The sequence below is a fragment of the Tiliqua scincoides genome, chromosome 2 (assembly GCF_035046505.1).
Source record: "Tiliqua scincoides isolate rTilSci1 chromosome 2, rTilSci1.hap2, whole genome shotgun sequence".
NCBI lineage: Eukaryota > Metazoa > Chordata > Lepidosauria > Squamata > Scincidae > Tiliqua > Tiliqua scincoides.
This window is the reverse complement of record NC_089822.1, coordinates 89689552-89711224: the sequence shown is the minus strand read 5'-3', so window position 1 is coordinate 89711224 and position 21673 is coordinate 89689552. Positions and strand designations below refer to the sequence as shown.

The following is a 21673-nucleotide window of genomic DNA, read 5'->3' as shown; positions in this document are numbered from 1 at the left end:
CCCATGTCGTTAGTGTGCCCTGATAAGTCCTCTTATCTTTTACACCTGTTGCTTAACATTGAGGTACGGTGACCCCAGATTGTAACCCACATGTAAAGGCCACTGGAACAACACACACGATGATAACAGAAAAGCTGCTTGAAAGAATGATATTGGTAGCTGATTGTTAGTTTCACAGAAGCTGGGACTTTGGGGTCTCAAAGATTGTGTTATACACTTTGGAATTTAGTTTAGATAACACTATCAGGCAATGGCTGGAGATGTAAGCCTTGGCAGAAGTTAAACACACCTGTGTCCCCCCAAAAAACTCTGTAACTATACTTTCATGCTGTAACAGCAAAACCATACATATGGAAACCAAGTGATCCCTTGATGCCAAACTATACCCAAGGTAAAAGGGTCACAATAGTTATATAGACTTAACCATAGAAGTAGTTCTTAAGGAACCAAAATGCTTGATTTTAGAAAAGCCTTAAGTACAGACAAAAAGCCTTAACATAGCAGGAAGGCTTCACAGGTGTTTCTGTGTTGACATTAGCATAGGAGAAAGGAATGCAGAGGAAAAGATAACTGTACCAGTCAGAATACATTGTGTCATCTCTTTAATGAGGATGGTACAGAGACCTGTCAAGGAAGTCCCTAATTGGATTGATGGATGTGAGTAAGGGTCAGCACTGGATAAAATGATATTATAGCACCCCCTGCTGTTTCTTGAAAACTTTGTAATTTAATATGTTTAATTTCACCTTTTTGGAAACCTGTAACTTGCAACTCACCTATGAGGTCTCTCCAAGGTTATCTTTAGCCTATTAAGAGTTAGCCCCATTTATGATGTCAAATTTTCAGCGAATGGGAAGTCTAGATTTTCAGACAAAGGGCCAAGAGTCGTATAAGAGTTCTGGACACAGTCCATGCTTTGGACATGAGTCCCGTGGACCAATGGTATATAATTCAATAAAAGCCTGTGAACCTTCACCCTTGAGTACCAAGTCATTCTGAGTTGCTTATCAGCCTTGCAGCAACATAACACAGCAAAGTAGCTTTTGGTCCCTTTTATTAAAAGGGGTTTTCAAAAGCTTTACTAAAACTTCTATAATTCTATAAAACTACTAAAACTTCTATTATTCTATATAACTATTGTGACCCTTTTTCCTTGAGTACAGTTTGACATCAAGGGATCATTTGGTTTCCATATGTATGCTTTTGCTCTTACAGCATGAAAGTATGAAATATAAAAGTTACAGTCTCTCTAGGGCATTCTGGCATTAAGTGTATTTTCTGCCAAGGTCGTGCCATGAGGCCCATCTCTCCTGCTAGTACTTGCTTATCTAAGTTACATTCCAGACTCTGAGGCCTATGCAGCTTCTGTAAAACTTCTGTGAAACTAACAATTTTGCTTCAAACAGCTTTTTACTGTTCTCTGTGTTTCCATGCTTTAGCAATGTGGCTTTTAAGCTTTTTGTACAAATGGTATGTTACCCAGGTTGCTGTCACCTTCCGTCATATAACACAGCCTTTGAGGCCCCAAAGTCCCAGCTTCGGTTAGACTTTTGCAAAATGATTCTTTCTTAACATCAAGCAGCTTTTTCTGTTACCATTGATGTGTCGCTATGCTATCCAGTGTTTTTACAGTCTAGGGTCAAAGGTCACCGTGCCTCAAGCAGAGCTCCAAAGCATGCTTTTCTGTGCTTGAAAATGTCCTCCTGTCCACCCTGCGCCTCTTAGTGTTTGTTGCATCGCCAGTGGTGTAGCTAGCAAGGGGCAGGGGAGCGGTCCACCCTAGGTACCAGCCTTGGGGGGGGGGGTGACATCACTAATGACCAAAATCACTAAAGTCGGGGTGGTTTGGAATAATCCCATCATGCTATATACCAGGGGTGTCCAAAGTTTCTGGCAGGAGGGCCACATCGTCTCTCTGACACTGTGTCGGGGGCAGGGAAGAAAAAAAGAATTAATTTACATTTAAAATTTGAATAAATTTACATAAGTTTACATAAATGAATATATTAAAGATGAACTTATATGAATGAATGAAGGTCTTGCAATAGCTCAAGGCCTGTAAAAGGGCTTGCACAAAGCAAGGCTGGCCTTTCCTTTGCTGCTGCTGCTGCATTACAGGCACGAAACAACAAGCAGTGGAGGGAGCCCTCATCCCACAGCTCACATGAGAGGTCAAACAGTCGCCCTCACGCTGAGAGCAGTTGCGTCAGGCCAGTGTGGGCTGCAACAAATCTCTGGAGGGCCAGAGGCTCATTGGAGACTGGAGGCTCCCTGAGGGCCGCCTTGAGAGGCCTGGAGGGCCGCAAGGTTTGGGCACCCCTGCTATATACTGTTGGATACATAATTTCCAGCAGAATGCAATGGAAAACACTGGAGTGAAATATCTCCTTTTCATCAAAAGTTATAGCCAAAATACCAGAAAAACAAAAATTCATGGAGTCCTATGTAAACTGGGCCATATCATGCATTTACTCATGAGTAGGTGGACTTGCTGTAGTACTTCAGAAAGAGCAGCCTGAGAGGAATCTAATGACATCAGAATGAACCTGATCCAATAAACGCAGCCACCTAAAAACACCTGAAAAAGGAAGTCTTTCCCTCCAAGCTGCAAATGTATTGAGCACTATAGAAAGCAACACTAAGTCATATGGTTGTGTTTACTTGTGAGGAAGCAAACATGACTTGGCTCATGGTCAAGTTGGGCAAAGGGGAATGTAAGGCTAGCAGCATGGTCCCAATCTGATGAAAGTGGAGCTTAAAAAATGCTCCAGAATGCCCCTCCCCATGAAAAGAATAAAACAGAGACTTGAGATGGTAAGGTCAATTTTTTTTTTTTCTCTTTTAGATTTGTAAAGCCAGGTGGGTCCTGATAGTGATTTGGTTTAAACACAAGAACTTACATTGAACAGGGCACTTGGTTGGCAACCTTCAGTCTCGAAAGACTATGGTATAAGCCTACAGCACCCAGTATTCCCAGGCGGTCTCCCATCCAAGTACTAACCAGGCCTGACCCTGCTTAGCTTCCAAGATCAGACGAGATCGGGCATGTGCAGGGTAACAGTTGCTGCACAGGGCACTTGGGGGGCCCTGTTCTCACTGATTGTTTTGTGGGGAGGGGGTGTTATTGCAGGCAGGATACAGTGAAAATTCACTTGGTGGAAAAGGGCTGGCTCCCCCTTATTTAATTTTCTGGTCATTATTATAATTTAATGTCATGACTGTTACTATCTCTCAATCTCACCTACCTCACAGGGCCATATTGTTGTGAGGACAAAATAAGGGGAGGAACCATGTACACCACCCTGAGCTCCTTAGAGGAAGGGTGGCATAAAAATGTGAATGAATGAATGAATAAATGAATTCCAAGATGGCTGCTCTCAGAGGGCTCCCAAGGATCTGGAGGCAGCTGCTGAGTTTGGGGGTCCCTGCACGCAGGGTGTTGTTGGAAGGGAAGAGGTATGGTCATTGTGGTAGGAACTAAAGGAGTTCCAACACTGGGGAGAGGGAGGAGAATAAGAAGAGTAGAGGGGGGATGGAGGGCTAGTTGACCCTGGGAGTTGTGGTAGCTGCTTGGCAGGGTGCCTTTTGAATTGCACTCCCGTTGGTTTGTGTGAGGGTTTCATTCATTTTAACTCAGCCTTGGTGCAAGCCAGGTGCATGCCAGGGAGCATTTTCACATCTCTTGTCTTTGCTTTCTGTCACCCCATATGGCTTAATTAATTAATTATGTCGTATGGGGGTGACAAAAATTTATGGGTCCCAAGTGTCAAATGACTGAGCTATGCCACTGCCCATGGTGTCTGGTCTCCCAACCTAGAAGTAACTGGCAATGATGTCATCGCCAGTTACTTCCAGTAGTACTTTGAATAGGTGGACCACGTAAAATGGTACACAGAGGACAAACATTCTAGTGCTAGAAGTGGAAAAAGAAATGCTAAAAAAAAGGTCATAAACTTCCAGTTAAAGCGTGACGTTGCCAGTGTCGAGTTTAGAGCCTTAGACTGAGACTCTAAGTTTGTTCTTAGGTCAGGCAGTCGCTATATCTCAGCCTGGCCTACCTCACAGGGTTGTTGTTGTCTGGATTAAAGGAGGGAGGGAAGCCACCATAGGCTCCTTGGAGGAAGCAAACAATGAATGACAACTGCCATTGACACTGACTCTGCATGATACCCAGTGGCATCACTCTGTCCTACAGCATCTCTCCAAGATGCTTTGCACTGGAAAGTAGAATGGAATGTCTGTTCAATTGTAAACAGGGAAGAGTTGTCACTATGGCGACTGTGCTTGACTCTAGACTTTTAAAAAACTATGCCATTCCTCCCGGTGGCTTTTGGAGGGGGAAAAAAACTCGTCTCGGTAGCTATGGCAACTAAAGCCTGTCTAACCAATCAGAGAGCTTGGCCTCTTCCCCACACTTTCTCCGTACAAACTACAAATCCCACAGACCTCAGCAATGCCGTTCTAATCCCAGAATGCAGCGCTTCGTTGGCTCTCCTCCAATCCCGTTGGCGTAGCCTCATTGCCCGTAGAGAGGGGGAGTCTTGCGTGCACGTTCTAAGATGGCCGCTCTCAGAGGGCTCCCGAGGGTCTGGAGGCAGCACCTGAGTTTGGGGGTGCCTGCGCGCAGGGCATTGTGGGAAGGGAAGAGGTACGGTCAGTGCTGTAGGAACTGAAGGAGTTTCAGGGGAGGGGAGGGGGCACCCTGGGGGTTGTGCTGGCTGCATGGCAGGGTGCACTTTGAATGGCACTTCCACTGGTTTGTGCAAGGGCTTCACTCATGTTAGCTCAGCCAGGTGCATGCCAGGGAGCATCTTCACACCTCTTGCCTCTGTGGTTGGAGGGACATGGAGGTCTTGGGCAGGGTGTGCTGCAAGAGAGCTACCAGCCTTCCTTGCATGCTGGTCTTCCTTAGCACAGGGGTGGCCAATCCACAGCACACCATGTGCCGCTTTTTAGGTAGAGAATCTTGAACGCACCACTCCCACCTTTAGCATTTACAGTAGTTAAATAGAGCCTCCAAGTTCAAGAGCAGTATACCTCAGAAGGTACTTCCTTAAGACTTAGACCTCCCATGCCGTTCGGCACGTTGGGCGGTAAGCACTCTCCATCGTACCCAGTCAATTGCAGCAGCCTTGGCTTCATCCCATGGCTGTTCATCCCATGGCCATTAGGTCTTCAGTGAAGGTCTTTTTCCATGTAATCTGTGGATGTCTTGGTTTTTGCTTCCTCCTCTATGGAATCCAGTTCATGGCTGTCCTTGGGAGTCGGGTTAGTGGTTGGCGTAAGATATGACCTGTGATGTGTCCTTCAGCCACAGTTTCCACAGTTTGTTTGTTGATGGACTTCTTGGTTTGTGATATATAAGAACATAAGAACCCTGCTGGTTCAGACCAGAAGTCCATCTAGTCCAGCTTCCTGTATCTTACTGTGGACCACCAGATGCCTCAGGGAGCACAAAAGACAACAAGGTACCTGTGTCCTGGTGCCCTCCCTCGCATCTGGCATTCTGAGGTAGCCTGCCTCTAAAATCAGGAGTTTGCACATACCCATCATGACTTGTAACCTGTGATGGACTTTTTTCTCCAGAAATGTGTCAAATTCCCTTTTAAAGGCATCTAAGCCAGATGCCATCACCACTTCCTGTGGTAAGGAGTTCCACAGAGTACTTATATGCTGGGTAAAGAAATGTTTTCTTTTGTCTCTCCTAACTCTCCCAACACTCAATTTTAGAGAAGGTGTTTGCTAAACTTCTGAGCAAAAAAAAAAAAAAAAAGTGGGAATAAGAACATAGGAAGATCCCTGTTGAATCAGACCAAAGGCCCATCTAGTCCAGCTTCCTGTACCTCACAGTGGCCCACCAAATGCCTCAGGAAACACACAAGACAACAACACTTGCATCCTGGTGCTACTCCCTTGTGTCTGGCATTCTGAGGAAATGCCTCAACAGAGTAGCATCTGGTACAGAAGGTACCGAGCAGGAAAGGAACAGAGCCAGAAGGTACATAGCAGGAATCATGAGAGTGCTGTTACCTATTTGGGGCTTTCCAAGGACAGCAGGGCTTTCCCTGCTCCCAGGCTGTCTGCTGACGAGACCAGAAAGGGGCCTGCATGGGCCTTTATTCCAGCCCAGTAGGACTTGTTTCAAGGTTCATATAAGGTGTGTTCGTGGCCCTTCTGCACAGCCCAGCCCCTCTCTACCTGCCCACCTTTTTGCTAAGATTTCAAAAATGATCTTAGCCAGGATCTCTTTGTGGATGATTTTCCTGAAGATGGTATTTCTGCCTGGCTGGGCTACCTGAGCTTTGCTGATCTCTTTATGCTGCCCCGTTTGGCCCTTTCAGCCCCCCCCCACCTTCTGCTGTCAGCCCCTCGCTGTTTCAGCTCTCCACCAATCTGACCTTCTTGAGTGAGTGACCCTCCAGATAGTGCAATGCAGCTCAATAGCATCCACCCTATTGGTTTTCTGACTTTTTCCATCGTTTTTATCCTGCCTTTCTCCCTGTTATCCAACCAGAGCAAATCATATGGCACCTTGAGTGTGCCTATTGCAGCGCTAAAAACTTGGGAGCATGTTGTGTAAGGAGTAGCAAAGAAACTGTAAACTGCTGTGGTGCTTTCCTTGTTCTTATTTAAATGTTTTTCAAAAAATATGTGGGGACTTTGCACGTGCCACTTAGAAAGTGTCGGTGCACCACGGGTTGACCAACCCTGCATTAGTATAAGAAGCTGGCTCTTATTGGAGTTAGATGTGGAAGCTCAGTTCAAATTTCTGCCTAAATCACATAGTTAATTGGGTGTTTTTAAATTGAGAGAGTAACTTTCACAGTGGCCTTATAAGGCTGATGTGCGGGTCCAGTGGAAGTAAGGATATATTATAAGTCTTTTATTGTTTTCAGAATAGACTATAAATATTTTACATTGTAGTGAAAGCTTTTAATTGATTTCAACAGGACGCAAGAAGGAGTGATAGAGGCTGTAGAACCAGCTGCTCCAGTGAAACAGGAACCAGTTCTGGTTTGCCCTCTGCCAAGAAGCAAAAAATACCATCCCCCTGAGGATCTCCAAAGTCGTTTAGAGTCTCACATCAGAGATGTTTTTGGATCCTTAGTTTCCAAGAACTGGCAAGATGTATCTCTAGAAGATGGTAGGATGAAGTATCGCCTGCTGACACAGCTTGCAGTGGATCTGGGCCATGTTGTCCCTAATTCCCAGCTGCATCAAATGAAGAATGTCAATGACATCTTGGTTTTCTACAGCACACCCGTGAAAGACATTTCAAAGTTTGATGAATTAAGTACACAGGAGCTGCCATCAAACCTGAAGATCAGCTGGCAGTACTGAGCCACTTTGGAGAATGAGAATGTGTAGGGGGGATACCTTTAAACCACCAATGAGAACTATGTAGCAACTCTGACAGAGGCTCGGACGGGATATTATCTTTTCCAGGTTTTAAGAGCGCTGCTACTACCTCCTTACAATCACTCTGTAGTAATAGTGACTCTGTGATTCAGTGAAGGAAATAATTCATCTTTTTTCCTACAATTTAGCAGGTTATTGGTGAAAGGCAATTGTGTCTATTGAAATAAAGCACTGGAGAATGTATGCTGTTGGATCTTTTTCCCCTTATTTTTCTCTCCTTGTCCAGTTTTGCTACCTCTGCCTATATTATCTGAAGGAGTCTCTTGCAGTTATATCCCAGTTGGATAGAAAGTGGTTTTAAGGCAGCATTTGGTTTAATCAAAATGGCATGAGTATCAAGCCTTTCAAACATTGGATTTGTGTTTCTCTCATAGATGGCAATTGGTCTGAAAGGGAAGACCCTATCCAACATTCCCTTTTGGAAAGGGAAGGATACACATTATATTTTCAACAACTTAGTTTCAAACACTGCTTGACCAAGGAACATTCAAAATTATCTTAATGTAGATTTTGTTAGCTACATTAGTGTGTTCACTACAACTAGTATTCTGATTAAAATATCAATAAAAGAAGGCAGTGCCTTTTTTCTGGTACAGAACAATGGTTACTAGGAGAAGAATGGTAGTCTTTCAAAAGAAAATAAAACAACAAAAGTCTTGAGGTACAAAATTATTTTCAGTTAGTGAGACTGTTCAACAGAAGATATGTCCAGTGTAGCATTGGGAGATCACCTGTGGCTGTATGTGTTCAGAAGACAACTTGCTTGAGATTAGAGAGAGAAACTCTTGATTAGATCTATTTAACATGGAAAGCATTTGTGATGGTGTAGGGCCATGTTGCAAAGGGTCTGTCTGTACCAGTCATTTTGTGGGAACTAGTATGCTTTGGGGATGCCTCATTGTACAGTTGCTCTGCGCAGAACACTCTTTATTCATATTCAGCATTGGAAACATGATCCTGTTGATTTTTGGTTAGCTGGCAATGACAGTGGTTATCTTAGAGATACATATTGCAAGCGAGAAGTACTCGAACTGGTGAAGACATACTGTGATCCTATGCATATCTACCAAGAACCAGTACCAGCAGCAGCAGCAGCAGGTTGTTGGGGACCCTGAGAAAAGTCCTGCATTGGTCCCCTGATGTTGCATGGAATGCTGTTACTGATATTGGGGGTTCAAGGTTGGCCTGAGCAGGTGGGCGTTCTGACAAACCTGGATCTTGGGTCTGTGTCCGACCTAATCAACTTCTGATGCAATCTTTGCTCAGCATTCAGTGAGACTTACTGTTAGGTAAGTGAGCAAGTGAGTTTGAGAACCTTTATTGGCATTAAAGTTAGGTAAGTGTTTTTAGAATGGCAACCTCAGGCTCTAATCCTCTACAATACATACTTAGCCAAAATTAAGCCCCATTGACCATAATATAACTTGCTTCAGAGAAGTATTATGTGCGTGATTAGGATTGTATGGGATTGTGTCTCATGGAACTAAAACTATGCCATTGAGGCTGATTCAAGCATAGCTGTTTACTGTGTAGCAGAGATGAGAAACTTGCAGCACTTCAGAAGCAGATTACTTCATTGTAGACTGAGCCTTTGTATGCTAGCACTACCACATAAAAATCATCTCAACAGCAAACCTCATACTGCAGTAAGTTAGTTCATCCTTAAAGTGCACCATGTCTTAGCATTATTGAGGATAGCAAAAATATTGGTAGGAAGACCTAGTATAAGTTTCTTTTTGGATTTTTTTTGCAACTTAAGCTTAGTTCTCAGTGGGATCGTCATCCTGAGTCTGGGTTTTAGACCACAGATGGGGGCTCACACAATGGCATGTTCCATTCAACAATGCTGCCTGCACATATAAAAATTAAACATTTTTATATGATGGTGCATTCAGCTGTGTTGGCTCTTAAAGCGGTGCCCAGAGAAACTATTACCACCTTACTAGGGAGGACTATAGTGTAGCTATTTAAAGAAACCAGTACAGTATATATCCCACCTTTCACCAAATGAGCTCATGGTGATGTCCATTATATGTTATTGTGGTTTGTAATGACAACCTTCCCTCAGAGCCAACCTGGCAACCACTACTGACCTTCCCCCCCCCCCCCCCCGCAATGGACAGCCTTAGGACACTGGGCATGCACATGGCATGATAGTCAAACTCCAAAGATCTGGTCAAATAAACCAACTATTCGCTTTAGAACAATGTTCCTCAGCCTATCGGTTGTGACCCCAGTGGGGGTCACAAAGCCTCATTTGAGGGGTCACTGCAACCTTTCAAAGCCTGTGCAAGAGAGAGCTTGGGTCCAGTCCAACAATGGTACTGCCTCATCAAAATTAAATTCTTGATATAATCCTGCACAGCCTCTTCTCACTGTCTTGCCTTGCAGCCCCTTAGGCCCATTGTTGGGAAAACACAAGAGGTAGGGGGAAATGGGACGGAGAGGGTTGGTGGATTGGGTCCTGGCATTGGTGATGGGTTCCCAGTCTCACACTTTATTTATTGGGGCTGTGGCACTTACAAAGTTGAAGACTACTACTTTAGAACATGCTGAAAGTGTTCCATGATTCAGAATGTTCTGCATCATATATGAATATGTGTCTATGTGAATATACATGTACAGTATTACATTTATATCTCACCCTCTAAGGAGCTTAGGGAGGCATTTATGATACCTTCGATTATGGCTACAACTGCCTTTGATTTTTTACATCTTGTTAGAGTAAATATAAATACGTTTGGGATTGGGGAAAAATAATAATGAGGTCTCTTGATATTTCAAGGAAAAATGTTGCAAATATAGGCTTTTGTGTTGCATTTTCCATTGCAAAGCTGTCATTTTTTGAAATTCAGAGTGAATGCTTGATTTTGGTGGGCAATTTTCAGATTAAACTGGGGAACGTGCCACATAGTCTGCTGTGCTAAATACTTGTTTGCCCTGTGTATACGTGCCAATGGGGAGCTGTGGCCAATCCCAGCCAGCTGGTGCATGTGCTTGAGTAATACACGTGTTTGGGAAGTGCAATATGGAGGTATGTGTATGCTGGGTTCTGGTTGTACAAGTACATCTTAAAATGGAGTGATAAAAATGCATCACTTAAAATGCAGTGATGAAATCTGAACTCCCACGTCACATCAACCAAAGACCAGTTAGATACGGATGATATGTTGTAATTTCCAAGCTGGTTTTGTAACTGCAAAGGTAAATTTGTTTTCTGTACTAGTCTGTCAAGTAGGAAAATGTACAAATCCTGCTTTCCCGAGGTGTGTTTAACTTTAAGATGTAGTTAAATTTTCCTTCTTTCTATTCTATTGGCAAGTAGCTTAAAACATTCACACTGTGGCAAATGGGCTTCTGTACCAGGACTATTGCTGTAGACCTTAAACATCTGGCAATCTTTGAACAGAGATAAGATGACCCCCCTCCCAAAAGCCCCAGAATTTTTAACAACACCATATCAAGGAGAGTTTTTTTAAAAAAATTGCTCTAAAAAGGTAATTATTAGCACAGCCCTAGGCATGCCTACTCAGAAGCAATTCCCATTGTGTTCAGTGGGTTTACTTCAGGCAAATATGTACCAGATTTCAGCTTTAGCTTTTCTATCCTGGGATCACAGTCCTTACTGTGCTTCTTTTGTATGCTTTATACTTGTTAAAAGATCGACCTTGTTTCATTTCTTCTTGCAATTGACTTTGCTGCTGTGTTTTTCATTTAGTCCTGACTTCTACTGAATAATTTATCATAACAGAGGTTTGCACCCATCAGCCTGCTGGAGGTTTAACTTCTTGCATCTCATCATGTAATTAGTCTGTGGAACTCCTTGCCACAGGATGTGGTGATGGTGCCTGGCCTGGATGCCTTTAAAAGGCAACTGGACAGATTTGTAGAAGAAAAGTTCATCACAGGTTACAGGCCACGATGTGCAGCCTTCTTGCTTTAGAAGTAGGCTGTCTGAATGCCAGGTGCAAAAGAGTGACACCAGGATGCAGGTCTCCACAGGTCTTGTGTGCTCACTGAGGCATCTGGTGGGCCACAGTGAGATCAGAAAACTGGACTAGAAGGGCCTTTGGCCTGATCCAGTGGGTCTCATGTTTGTCTGATGAACTGGGTTGTCATCCACGAAAGCTTAGGTGGGAAGTGCTTCCTTGAGCATCCAATCCAGCCAGCAATTTCTCAACTCACCACATAGCTTTACATTAAGAACCAAAACCTGGTGAGTGCTGTGGGAGCAGCAACTGGAATAGATAAAATATTTCGGCTATACATGTTGAGAGAGCCAAAAATCCTCTCCCAGGAACGTGAGGTGGGAGGGAAGGCAGGTGAGGCAGAGCCTCCCCACCGGAGCCCTTCGAAAAGTGCCGCCACCGTATGAGGTGTGCAAGCGCACACAACCCAGGCACAGCAACCTATGTGCAACCCATGCGCAAGAGCGCATGGATTGTGAGTGCTTGCACACCTCACACGGCGGTGGCTTTTCTGGAAGCGAAATGGGCTAGAAGAAAGGGGGGGCAGGAGCTTGCACACTCCCCACACGTCCCTGTCCTCCTCAGTGGTGCTGGGACAGAATTGGCTGCTCAGAGCCACGAGTAGACCTGGCCTCCGTCTTGAGATCCCCAGTGGAGCCCAGGTCTACCAAGCATGCACATGGACTGGCAACTCCTTACAGCAGGCACTGGGGGGGGGCACACATCATCCCGCCCCCTTAGGTACTGATCCGCCCTTTGGTTAGTTTTACTGCTCCGCCCCTCCCGTAACGGAGTTACATAAGAGGAGACTAAAAGTGAAGCGGGCGAGAAGGAAAGGGAGGCAGGAGCTTGTCGCGGCCGCTGCCTCCGCAAGAGCTCTTGGGCTTCGCTTGCAGTCCTCGGTGCAGTCGCCTTCAGGTGCTTGTAGGCTCGTCTCTGCGGGAAGCTGGGGAGCGAGCCAGTCTGGTCTTGGCAAACCACAAAGCCCAAGGTGATTGGAAAGTGTGGGGCAGAGACCTCAGGAGAGAGTGAGGTGCAGTCTTCTCTGCAAAGGCTGACCCAATGAGACCAGGAGGAAGGGGGAGGGCACCCAATGGGCACCAGTCCCAGGGGTGTGTGTGTGCCACTGAATTTGAAGCTGACTGCTTGTGAGTGGCGGTCTGGGAGTGGGGCTCCTAAAGGGCACCGATCCCAGGGTTGTGTGTGTATTTGTGCCACTGAGTTTGAAGGTACGTATTTGTGAATGGTGGTATGGAAGGGAGGATATCTCCACCTCCTTTTTTGCATGTGGCTTCACGTATGTCTCCTCTTTATTTCTGTGAAATGCTACAGATGGAAATCGAGATCTCACTTTGCGCTTTCCAGATGGGACTTCTGGAGTTGTTTGCTCAGTTTTTTTTTTTTCTAGTAAATGCAGAAACCAAGAATGAGTGTGCTGGTTCTGCTAATTCGCTCCGACCTTATCCTCTCCTTCTTGGCCCTACGAATGTGGGTTGGAAACAAAAGAAAACCACAACCCTGGTGCCACACATTTGTCCTTACCTGGGAATGTGAACTCTCTTCAAATCCAGGTTCAAATCCTTACCCCCTCATTGGTTTTCTGCAGGGGTCTCCAACATTTTCAGAATGAGGGCTACATAGTATGCTTTACAGATTTTTGTGGGGGCCCCCAAAAATCTGTTTTATGAATTAAATGTAAACAAATGAATAGTTTTACTTGAATCTTTTTTGTTATCAGCATGATATGATTCAAAACAAAAGAGAAATGCTACAAAATGAGGGTTAGTTTGGCTGACACGACTGACCACATGGAAAGGAGTGTTGCAGATGATACTGCATGTGTTAACTGACCAATTCCAAGTTGCTGAGGGCTGAATAAAATCATGTGGCAGGCCGCAGGTGGTCCCCGGGCTGTAGTTTGGAGATCCCTGGTTTACTGGGATGCTGCATCCTTAAACAGGTAATGTGATGAAGTCCCCCCTTTGAATTTATTTTCTTGGAGGTGGGGGTTAAGCTAACCTACAGTCAGATTGCTCTGATATTATGTATTCAAGCATTCACACATGTGATTGTCATTGCCAGCAATGGCTTCACCATTTCAGGGTGTTCCAGAGTTTTTGATATTATTGATTTATAGCCAGGTATGATACCTACACTGGGTCATTTACTTCCATACATGTTTGGTGCATTGGGATAGACTCTTAACAGCCATTTTTTCTCTCTTTTGTTCTTGCCCTGTTCCTATCTCTGAAGAAGCCTTCCTGTGATAATAATGGTGTTGCTCACTGCCACTCCAAGGTCCTCCCTTGCGGATGAACCTGTGAAGATCCACATCACTGGATTGGAGCCCTCCCAGATAGTGACCATCTGGGCCTCTTTAACGGATGAAAAAGGCATGTTGTTCAAGGCCAGAGCTTTTTACAAGGCAGACAAGAATGGTGAAGTGGACCTAGAACGCGATGCTGCCACAGGAGGGGATTATTTTGGTGTGCAACCTATGGGTCTCTTCTGGTTTATGAAGCCTGAGAAACCATTTATAAGGCTGATGAAGAGAGACGTGATGAACACACCTTATGAGGTCCACCTGGATGTGTTTGAATCCCTTCAGCTGTTTTTCTCATCTCAGGATCAGCCTGCAGCCAGTCAAATAGTAGAAAGGTGGTATTCTACACCTGGCATGCAAAGAATCTCTGTCAGGCATGGCAGGATTCGTGGGGCTCTCTTTATTCCTGCAGGTAAATGGACCCACAATGTCATTCAAGAGCTTTCGTCTAATGGTTGGTGTGGAGAGAATAGCTACAGATACATGTTCTACTTCTCTGTAATACTAGAATGGGGGGCAGTGCAACAGAATAGATTTGACCAAAGCAAGTATACAGTATATCATTAACTGATTTTATTTGCCCCTGGTGACAATCAGTAGTGTAGTTAGAGGGGGTCACAACACTAAGTTTTGCAGGGTGCCTCAACATGCCATGTAAACAGCCCCTCCCCCTTGCAATCAGAGCACAGAGGTGTCTCTCCTGAACGTTGTTATTACTGCCTGGAATGCCTCTGGTGGCAAGGGGGAGGGGCTGCTTACATGGTGCACTGAGGCGCTCTACAAAACGTACCATATGCCCCCCTCTAGCTATGCTACTGGTGACATTAATAGTGTGGTGACAGCATCAGCGCAGGTAAATTTATAAAAGGATTAGATATGTTCTTGAAGGCAAGTTTATCAATGATTTTTAGCCATAACAACTAAATAGGACCTGCGAAACCAGTGACATGTAGCATAAGGCAGCATCCTGGATGCTGGAATCAAACAAAGGAGGGTTGATGAGTTCATGTTCTACCCTGAAGGCAAGCTGGCTGGACTGCCATTGGAAACGGAAAGAATGCTGGGCAGGATGGGCTGGTCACTTCTCAAGTGTTGCGGGCATCTAAAAGTTTAACATATCAGTACAGAACTACATGTAGTGATTCACTGATTGCGGTGTGTGCAGCAAATCCCCTGCAGTTTCCCCTGGGGGCTGGGGATAAGAATAGGCCCTCAGTTTGGCTATACTTGTCCTAAGAGGCGACTAAACAGCCACCTGGTAGATGGGACTCCTTAGCCTGGGAAGGCAGCTTATCTGAGAGAAGGAAAACTCTGATCCCAAACCTCCACTGCCTTGTGGCTACATCCAGTTATGGAAAAGGCTTCAGGAGTCAACCTCGAGGCAAAATCCAGAGCCGGAGTCCCTGAGGCAGTTCATGGCTGAACACAGTCACGTTCTGGCAACTCCTGCGACGCCGCTGGAACCAACCGTATTGGCTTCTGCCTTTCCATTGGACCATTTCAGCGACGTGGAGAGGGGGGATTTGCTGCATGGGTAATAGCCTGTCCTCCATACCTACTTTACCCAGGCTTCGTGCACTGGAGAGGACACTCTGTTCCAGAACCACCATTCAGAGCCATACCATAGTCTTCCAAGACTGAAGGATGCCAACATGGTGGTGTGTGTGCAGAGTTTTTTGAGCACACATCATGCTTGTGTGCTAGCACTGCTACGTGTTGGGATTGGTAACCCACTCTAAATATGATGGTGACGATGTGTAATGGGCATGTCTCCTTTCCATATTCACTCACTTACAGACAAGAACAAGATGAATCTTTGATCAGGGATTTTTTTAGTGTATCCCAGGGTTGATTCTAAGTATATTTACTCTGAAGTAAGTCCTACTGTGTCCAGTGGGGCTTACTTTTAGGTAAGTGTGCATTCAATTGTAGCCTCAGACATGTATTCAGTATTCCTTCTGCAGTGTTCTTTGCCCTCTTTGCATGTAATCTACCTGCTGGGGGGAAAAATGTAAGTTTCAATAACATCACTTTGTCAAAAATTGTGAGATTCATCCTGATATCTGTTCAATCAGGAAAAGATCGGTGTGGCTGTGACTAAGGTTATTGTTTGAAGGTGCAATACTAACCCCTCCCCCCTTACTGATTCAGGATACCTCTTATAAATACCCAGGGGAGAGCAACTGCCCCTATTCAGCTCCTCATAGTGTCTTCCATTAGCCATTTGCTAGTGTCACCGTGGGTCTGTTTTCAAGACTCTGAGCCCCCTTGGAAAGGACAGGAGGGAATGTCCGGCTTTACTGTTCTAATGTAGAGAAGAGCTCTTCTTTTGAAATCAAATTATCCTTTTAAAACAAGAGTCACAGTATTTCTTATTTTATCACTTTTATAGCCCATCCTTCACCCAAGGAGCTCAGGATAATGTACATTATTTTTTATAATGTGAAAAAAATAATTAATGCACTCAGCCTCAAAATATGGAGAATTTATTTTAAAAATGTGTGTGTGTGCAGGATACACACATCTTGTCTTATATATTTTGTCTTAAATCACATGTTTTGTCTTGGCACTTTATCTCCCTTTGTGTTTGACTTCTTAAAATTTTTGTCTTGTTTGTTGCGTCCCACAGGTCAGGGTCCTTTCCCAGGTGTCATTGACATTTTTGGTGGTATCGGTGGACTGATTGAATTCCGGGCCAGTCTCCTTGCCAGCAGTGGGTTTGCTGTATTGGCTCTAGCCTATTTTGCTTATGATAGTCTGCCTAACTTTTTGTATGAGATCGATCTGAACTATTTTGAGGAAGCTGCTGAGTTTCTTTTGAAACATCCAAAGGTACCCTTCTACCCTCCAATAAATCTCATATGAAGCACTGTAAGCAGTTTCAATGATTTGGGGTTAAAGTGTTGGATCAAATTCAGATATCTGCAGGCGACCAGATTTAGTGACATTTACATTTCTGAAAAATGTGCTGCCCAGTGGTCATGTGTAGGAAATGGCCCGCTTCAAATACTCAGAAACAGCGTATTGGTAAAATTCTTTCCAAGCTTGTACCATTTCATACTGCAGGTGGCAGAATACTGTTTTCTGCAACAATCATAAAGTTTCTCCCTGAACATAAAAGTTATATTGATCCCAAAGAATAAGGGGTTGCAGTGACAAGTATCTTACTTCTACAGTCCCCTCAATAATATTTAGTAATGTCGTCATGTAATTTGGGTTGGGGGAGGGATTTTTAGCCTAGCTGTTTCTATATCATATTTTCCACAACTAGAGAAGTATTTATGGGAATAATTCAAATATGCAATTCCCCCCCCCAACTGCGTTCTGAAATGGTGCAATACAGGAAGGAGTGTAGTGTATCAAGTGTGATTTCTACTTGTTTGAGCCATCCAGATTATGAGTTTAGGTAAATGAATTTTTTTTAAGTACAACCACCTCAATATTTCCTGTCACAAATACAGGGTGTCTTAAAAAAAAAGTACACTCATTTGAAAGAGCTCTAAGTCATACATACTTCAGTATAGAAAACTGGCAACACATGAATATCTAAGGGTGATTTGCTGGATGGTGATTTACCAATGAGGCTAGTGATTTTCCCCTGTGAGTTACCAGGTGGATATGAGGCTGAGGGGAAAACGAAGGTGGGGTAGAGTGTGAAGTGACAGTACACTCCAGATCCCTTTACAATACAGTTCATCCCAAAGTCTTCCAGTCCAGAGCTAACTCCAGGGCCCTCTTCCCTTATTCACCTGGTCTTCACCTCCGCCCCACCAAGTATTAGGAAGGAGCAATAGATTTATAGTAGACCACACTTGTTTTGTGAGGTGGGGCTTGATGCTTTGCCCTCCCACACCCATTCAGAGTGATCCTCCAAGCGAAATAGTTACCCTGCCATGGAACCACTCCATGATTCCATAAACCATAGACAGGCTGCCACTGTCACAATGTGTACAATGGGATATGTTAGAATCTATGATTCATCTTCTGCATCAACCCCACCTCATTAGACACCAAAGAAGGCAGTTTCTTGATTCAATAATTTAATTACTGTGATTTTTTTTTTTCCTTTTCAGGTTTGTGGGCCAGGAGTTGGTGTACTGGGCATATGCAAAGGGGCAGAGATTGCGCTGGCGATGGCAACATTCCTGCCCCAAATTCGAGCAACCATCTGCATTAATGGGACCAATGCAATCAATGGAGGTCCCCTCCGCTACCGGGACCTCCATATTGAGTCTATCCCTTACAAATTGGAGTGTATTCAGGTAACAGAAGGGGGTGTCCTGGAATTATTTCGTTCTGTTGAGGAGACTCACACGGAGGAGCACCAGGGCAGCATTCTACCTCTGGAAAAAGCCCAAGGAAAGATCCTCTTTATTGTAGGAGAAAGTGATATGAACTACAACAGTAAGGCATATGCCATGCAAGCCCTGAAGAGAATGAGGGAGCATGGGAAGACGCACTGTGCCCTTCTCTCCTATCCAGGCACTGGGCACCTGATAGAACCACCAGCCTCCCCGTTCTGTCCTTGCTCCATATCACCTTTTCTCCCCCTACCTGTGTTGTGGGGAGGGGAAGCCCAGGCCCACACTACGGCACAAGTGAATTCTTGGCGAGAGATCAAAACGTTTTTCCGTCTTCACCTCAGCCCAGTCCAAAGCAGCAGACTCTGAAAATGACATAGTGTGAATTTGCCTATCCCTTACCCAGCCTGGAAAAATAAATCAATGGAGCACAACTAAATATGTGATTGTGAACATCCAAAAAGCGTAGCAGAGACTGTTGTCAATTTAAAAAAGAATTGAGAATTGCTACTAAATTGAACCTTCACGTGCAGAGAGGAATATGTCTGAATATAGGATGCCGAGGATAAGCAGGAAAGGATGGCTGTTGTCTTTTATGTCCCATGTGAAGGCTCAAATCAGAGATGACATGTTAATGCATGGAATGTTGCCCCAATAGCAAAAAAAAGCAAGCAAAAAAAACAAGGTGAGGAGGCTTGCTTTGGAGTAAAAAAAAAAAAAGTTGGTGAGGAAAGGGTTAAATGCCCACTGTTCCTCCACCCTTGATCTGTTTTTGGATAATATTGCATGAGCCTGAATGTGACTGTTTAGTCTGGCTCTGTTTTCAGAGGAATCTATCTGACTGCTGTTGGGAATGGAATTCAGGACTAGGATTGAGACTAACATCCGAACTGGACTGAGAGACCAGTCCTGAGCTCTGTGTGCCGGTTTACTGCTGGCATGCACTGTTGCAAACATGCCGTAAGGCATGTTGGCGAGCCCTAACACTGGCTAAGCCCAGCGGTAGGGCTAGTGCCGAGCAGGCGCCCAGCCTCAGCTGCTTGGCGGTTACCCAGGCTGCCAAACAGTGGAGATAGAAGTGGGGGAGGTGGGCGAGGAGAGGACGGGGATGAGGCATGATGGGTAGGCAGGGGGAGGCATGCTGCGGGAGGGAGGCGGGACGGGAGGCGTGCTGCGGGGGGGAGGCGTGCTGCGGGAGGGAGGCGGGATCCTCCGCTGTATCCTGAGCCTCCGTGTTGGGCTCGCTGCCCAACATGAAAGCTTTTACCTCACCGCCGAACTCTTGTCAGCCGTGAATTGAGTAGCCCTATTGCGGGGCTACTCCCTTTACCTGGGGAAGGGGACAAAAGTCTCCTTCTCCCGAGGTGCTACCCACAGCTTCCTTGGGTGTGTAGGAATCAGCGGCAGCCGTTTTAGGTGCCGCCGCAACTGCACGCCCTGGGCAGCTTAGGATTGGGCTCTGATTCCACTAGGGATCTGCATGTTGGGACAATGTATATGTTCCAGAATGGATTTTTCTTGGTCCCAGGAAGAAGTTCATTGTGAAGAGTGCTGCTATGACTCGGTTTCCTGGAAGAAGGTGGATGACAAACATTATAAATACAAGTGCAGTGTTTCTGATTCACTGAAGTTCTGAGTTTTTCAACATTAAAAAAAACAAACTGTAGTTAATTAGGACAAATTAGAATGTGAAACATGAGGCATGCATACCTCTGCAAGGGAACCAAACCCACTGCCTTTGTTTCAGTATTGAAAATCTACCCTTAAATTGGTTGTGTGTCAACAGCCAGCCAGTATTTAGAATATATGTAGAATCTGAGCTCTCAGTGGGGGTGGTCGTGGTGGTCCAGGAGAGCGGGACATAGCTCAGTGGGAAGATGTGTGCTCAAGTCTTTGCTAGCTGCTGCTATTCAGGGTTGCAAATACCAGGCTTCATACTTTTATGTAGGAACCTATGAGGCAGGAGACATGCAATGTCATCAACATCTTTTACCAGTGAGACAGAGCAAGAAGAGAGTGACCACTTATACTGATGTATTGTTCCACTGATGCCAACACAGTCACATTGTGTGGAGCATCAGGCCTACTGATGATTTTGCTTCACACTTGAGACCAGGGTCAAAGCACTTGCTGATCCTACACCAAGCTAGAATTGGAATTGTTTGTGTCTTGAAAAGCCAAGTGCCATAGTTGTAAGACATGATAGCTGTCAGCCATTTCCCTCCCAATCCATCCTAGAACAAATGACAAAGCCCTGATGCAATTTTTTTTTATGATAAGCTTTTTTTTCTTTCATCTTATTGGAAAAAAATTGTACAAAAACCCAAGAACCAACATGGTAGACATTCCAGCAAAAATACAAAGAGAGGCTCCATTCCTCAAAGGAAACACGCTATTGGTTATCACCATGCTAAAAAAATGAGATGCAGCAGGAAAGCCCTAGGACAAAAAAGATGACCAGCAAACTAGTTCTTCCTTGTTTTTTTGATTTGTTAACAATAATACTGTGCAAAGTGAAAATCGATTTTGGACACAAATGCATTACGGTAAGACACACAAAAGGCAGACATTGCCTGTTCTTGTGATTGACTAGGCAGGCACTTCTATAAGAAAGGCATGCCCAAATCTATGAGGGTTTAAGAGGTGGGCTACACATTACATTTCTCATATAAAAAGCACCCATGCTTTACCTATTCAACACGCTTCAGATAGCTACTAGAGATAACCAAGCATAACAAAGGGAAAAAGCTTGGACTTCAGCTCTTTTTATGAACACCGCTTAAAATCCCTCTAGCTTTCTTTGTAGGAAGGAAACTTTCAGAGATCTATGCAGGCAGTCACACTGCTTTTCATGTGGTTAAGTGTAACACAGTGCCCAGATCTATTTTCCCACTCATGTCAATATGAATGGTGTTATTTTTATATTAGCACCAGTGGAACTGAATAACAAATTCATTAGCCTAAGGCTCCTTTCTAGGTGGTTGTATGATGCTATAATGTAGTGATGAAACATTTACACGTCTCCTATTACAAAACACTAGGTGGAACCACAGTGATGGTTTCAAACCTTCAAGACCAATTTGGGCCCTTCACAATGCACCTTGGAGTGGAAAGAGCTTCATATGTAACCTTAAGGGTCAGATATATTTGGTCCAAGGGTAAGTACCACTTCCACAGTTACCCATGTCTTAAAAATACATGCATATGCCACAAAGGAAGGATTACATACATGTCTATTTCACAGCGAAGATGTGCAATTGGTAGCACTCTGGTTAAGTGCCTTGGTGAACATGGCAGTGAAGTTTCCTACATGAAGTTTTTACGCCTCTTAGGAGACAGGGCTTAAGAAGCTTGTCTTGTAAAAGTAGGCTGTGAGGCAGACCTAAGCTTATTGTAGACCATCGTTCTTTGGACTGTGACTGCAATAATACTTTAGTATTCTTTCAAGTTCCCAATTTGTGGCTCTATAAAAAAATCTGTATAAAAATGCTAACAAGATTGCACTAGTTATTTGAGAATAACAACTAGAACAATGGCCCTCTTCAAGCAATCCCCTAGGCTCTTATGTTGCACAACTCTTGCTAACCAAAGCTTAATATTAACCTTGGATCATAAGCTGTAGTTATTTATTCTTGCAGTCAATGGCAGTGATCTTAAAGATA

The 21673-nt window shown here is 44.5% G+C and overlaps 2 protein-coding genes and 1 pseudogene across 2 annotated transcripts; 2 read left to right on the top strand and 1 right to left on the bottom strand.

Annotated features, from left to right (window-relative positions):
• Window positions 1-2953: 2953 nt before the first annotated feature.
• Window positions 2954-3071, bottom strand: LOC136642419 (5S ribosomal RNA; annotated as a pseudogene).
• A 1449-nt stretch (window positions 3072-4520) lies between these two features.
• Window positions 4521-7602, top strand: MRPL50 (mitochondrial ribosomal protein L50). Its single transcript, XM_066614045.1, has 2 exons — window positions 4521-4648; window positions 6951-7602. The coding sequence occupies exons 1-2, from the start codon at window positions 4560-4562 to the stop codon at window positions 7339-7341; spliced, it is 480 nt and encodes a 159-aa protein (XP_066470142.1). The 5' UTR covers window positions 4521-4559; the 3' UTR covers window positions 7342-7602.
• Window positions 7603-12233: 4631 nt separating this feature from the next.
• On the top strand, window positions 12234-18782 carry BAAT (bile acid-CoA:amino acid N-acyltransferase). The gene is made up of 4 exons (XM_066614040.1): window positions 12234-12378; window positions 13641-14122; window positions 16340-16542; window positions 17784-18782. Exons 2-4 carry the CDS (start codon window positions 13660-13662, stop codon window positions 18378-18380), a joined length of 1263 nt encoding a protein of 420 aa, XP_066470137.1. The 5' UTR covers window positions 12234-12378; window positions 13641-13659; the 3' UTR covers window positions 18381-18782.
• The last annotated feature ends 2891 nt before the right edge of the window (window positions 18783-21673 follow it).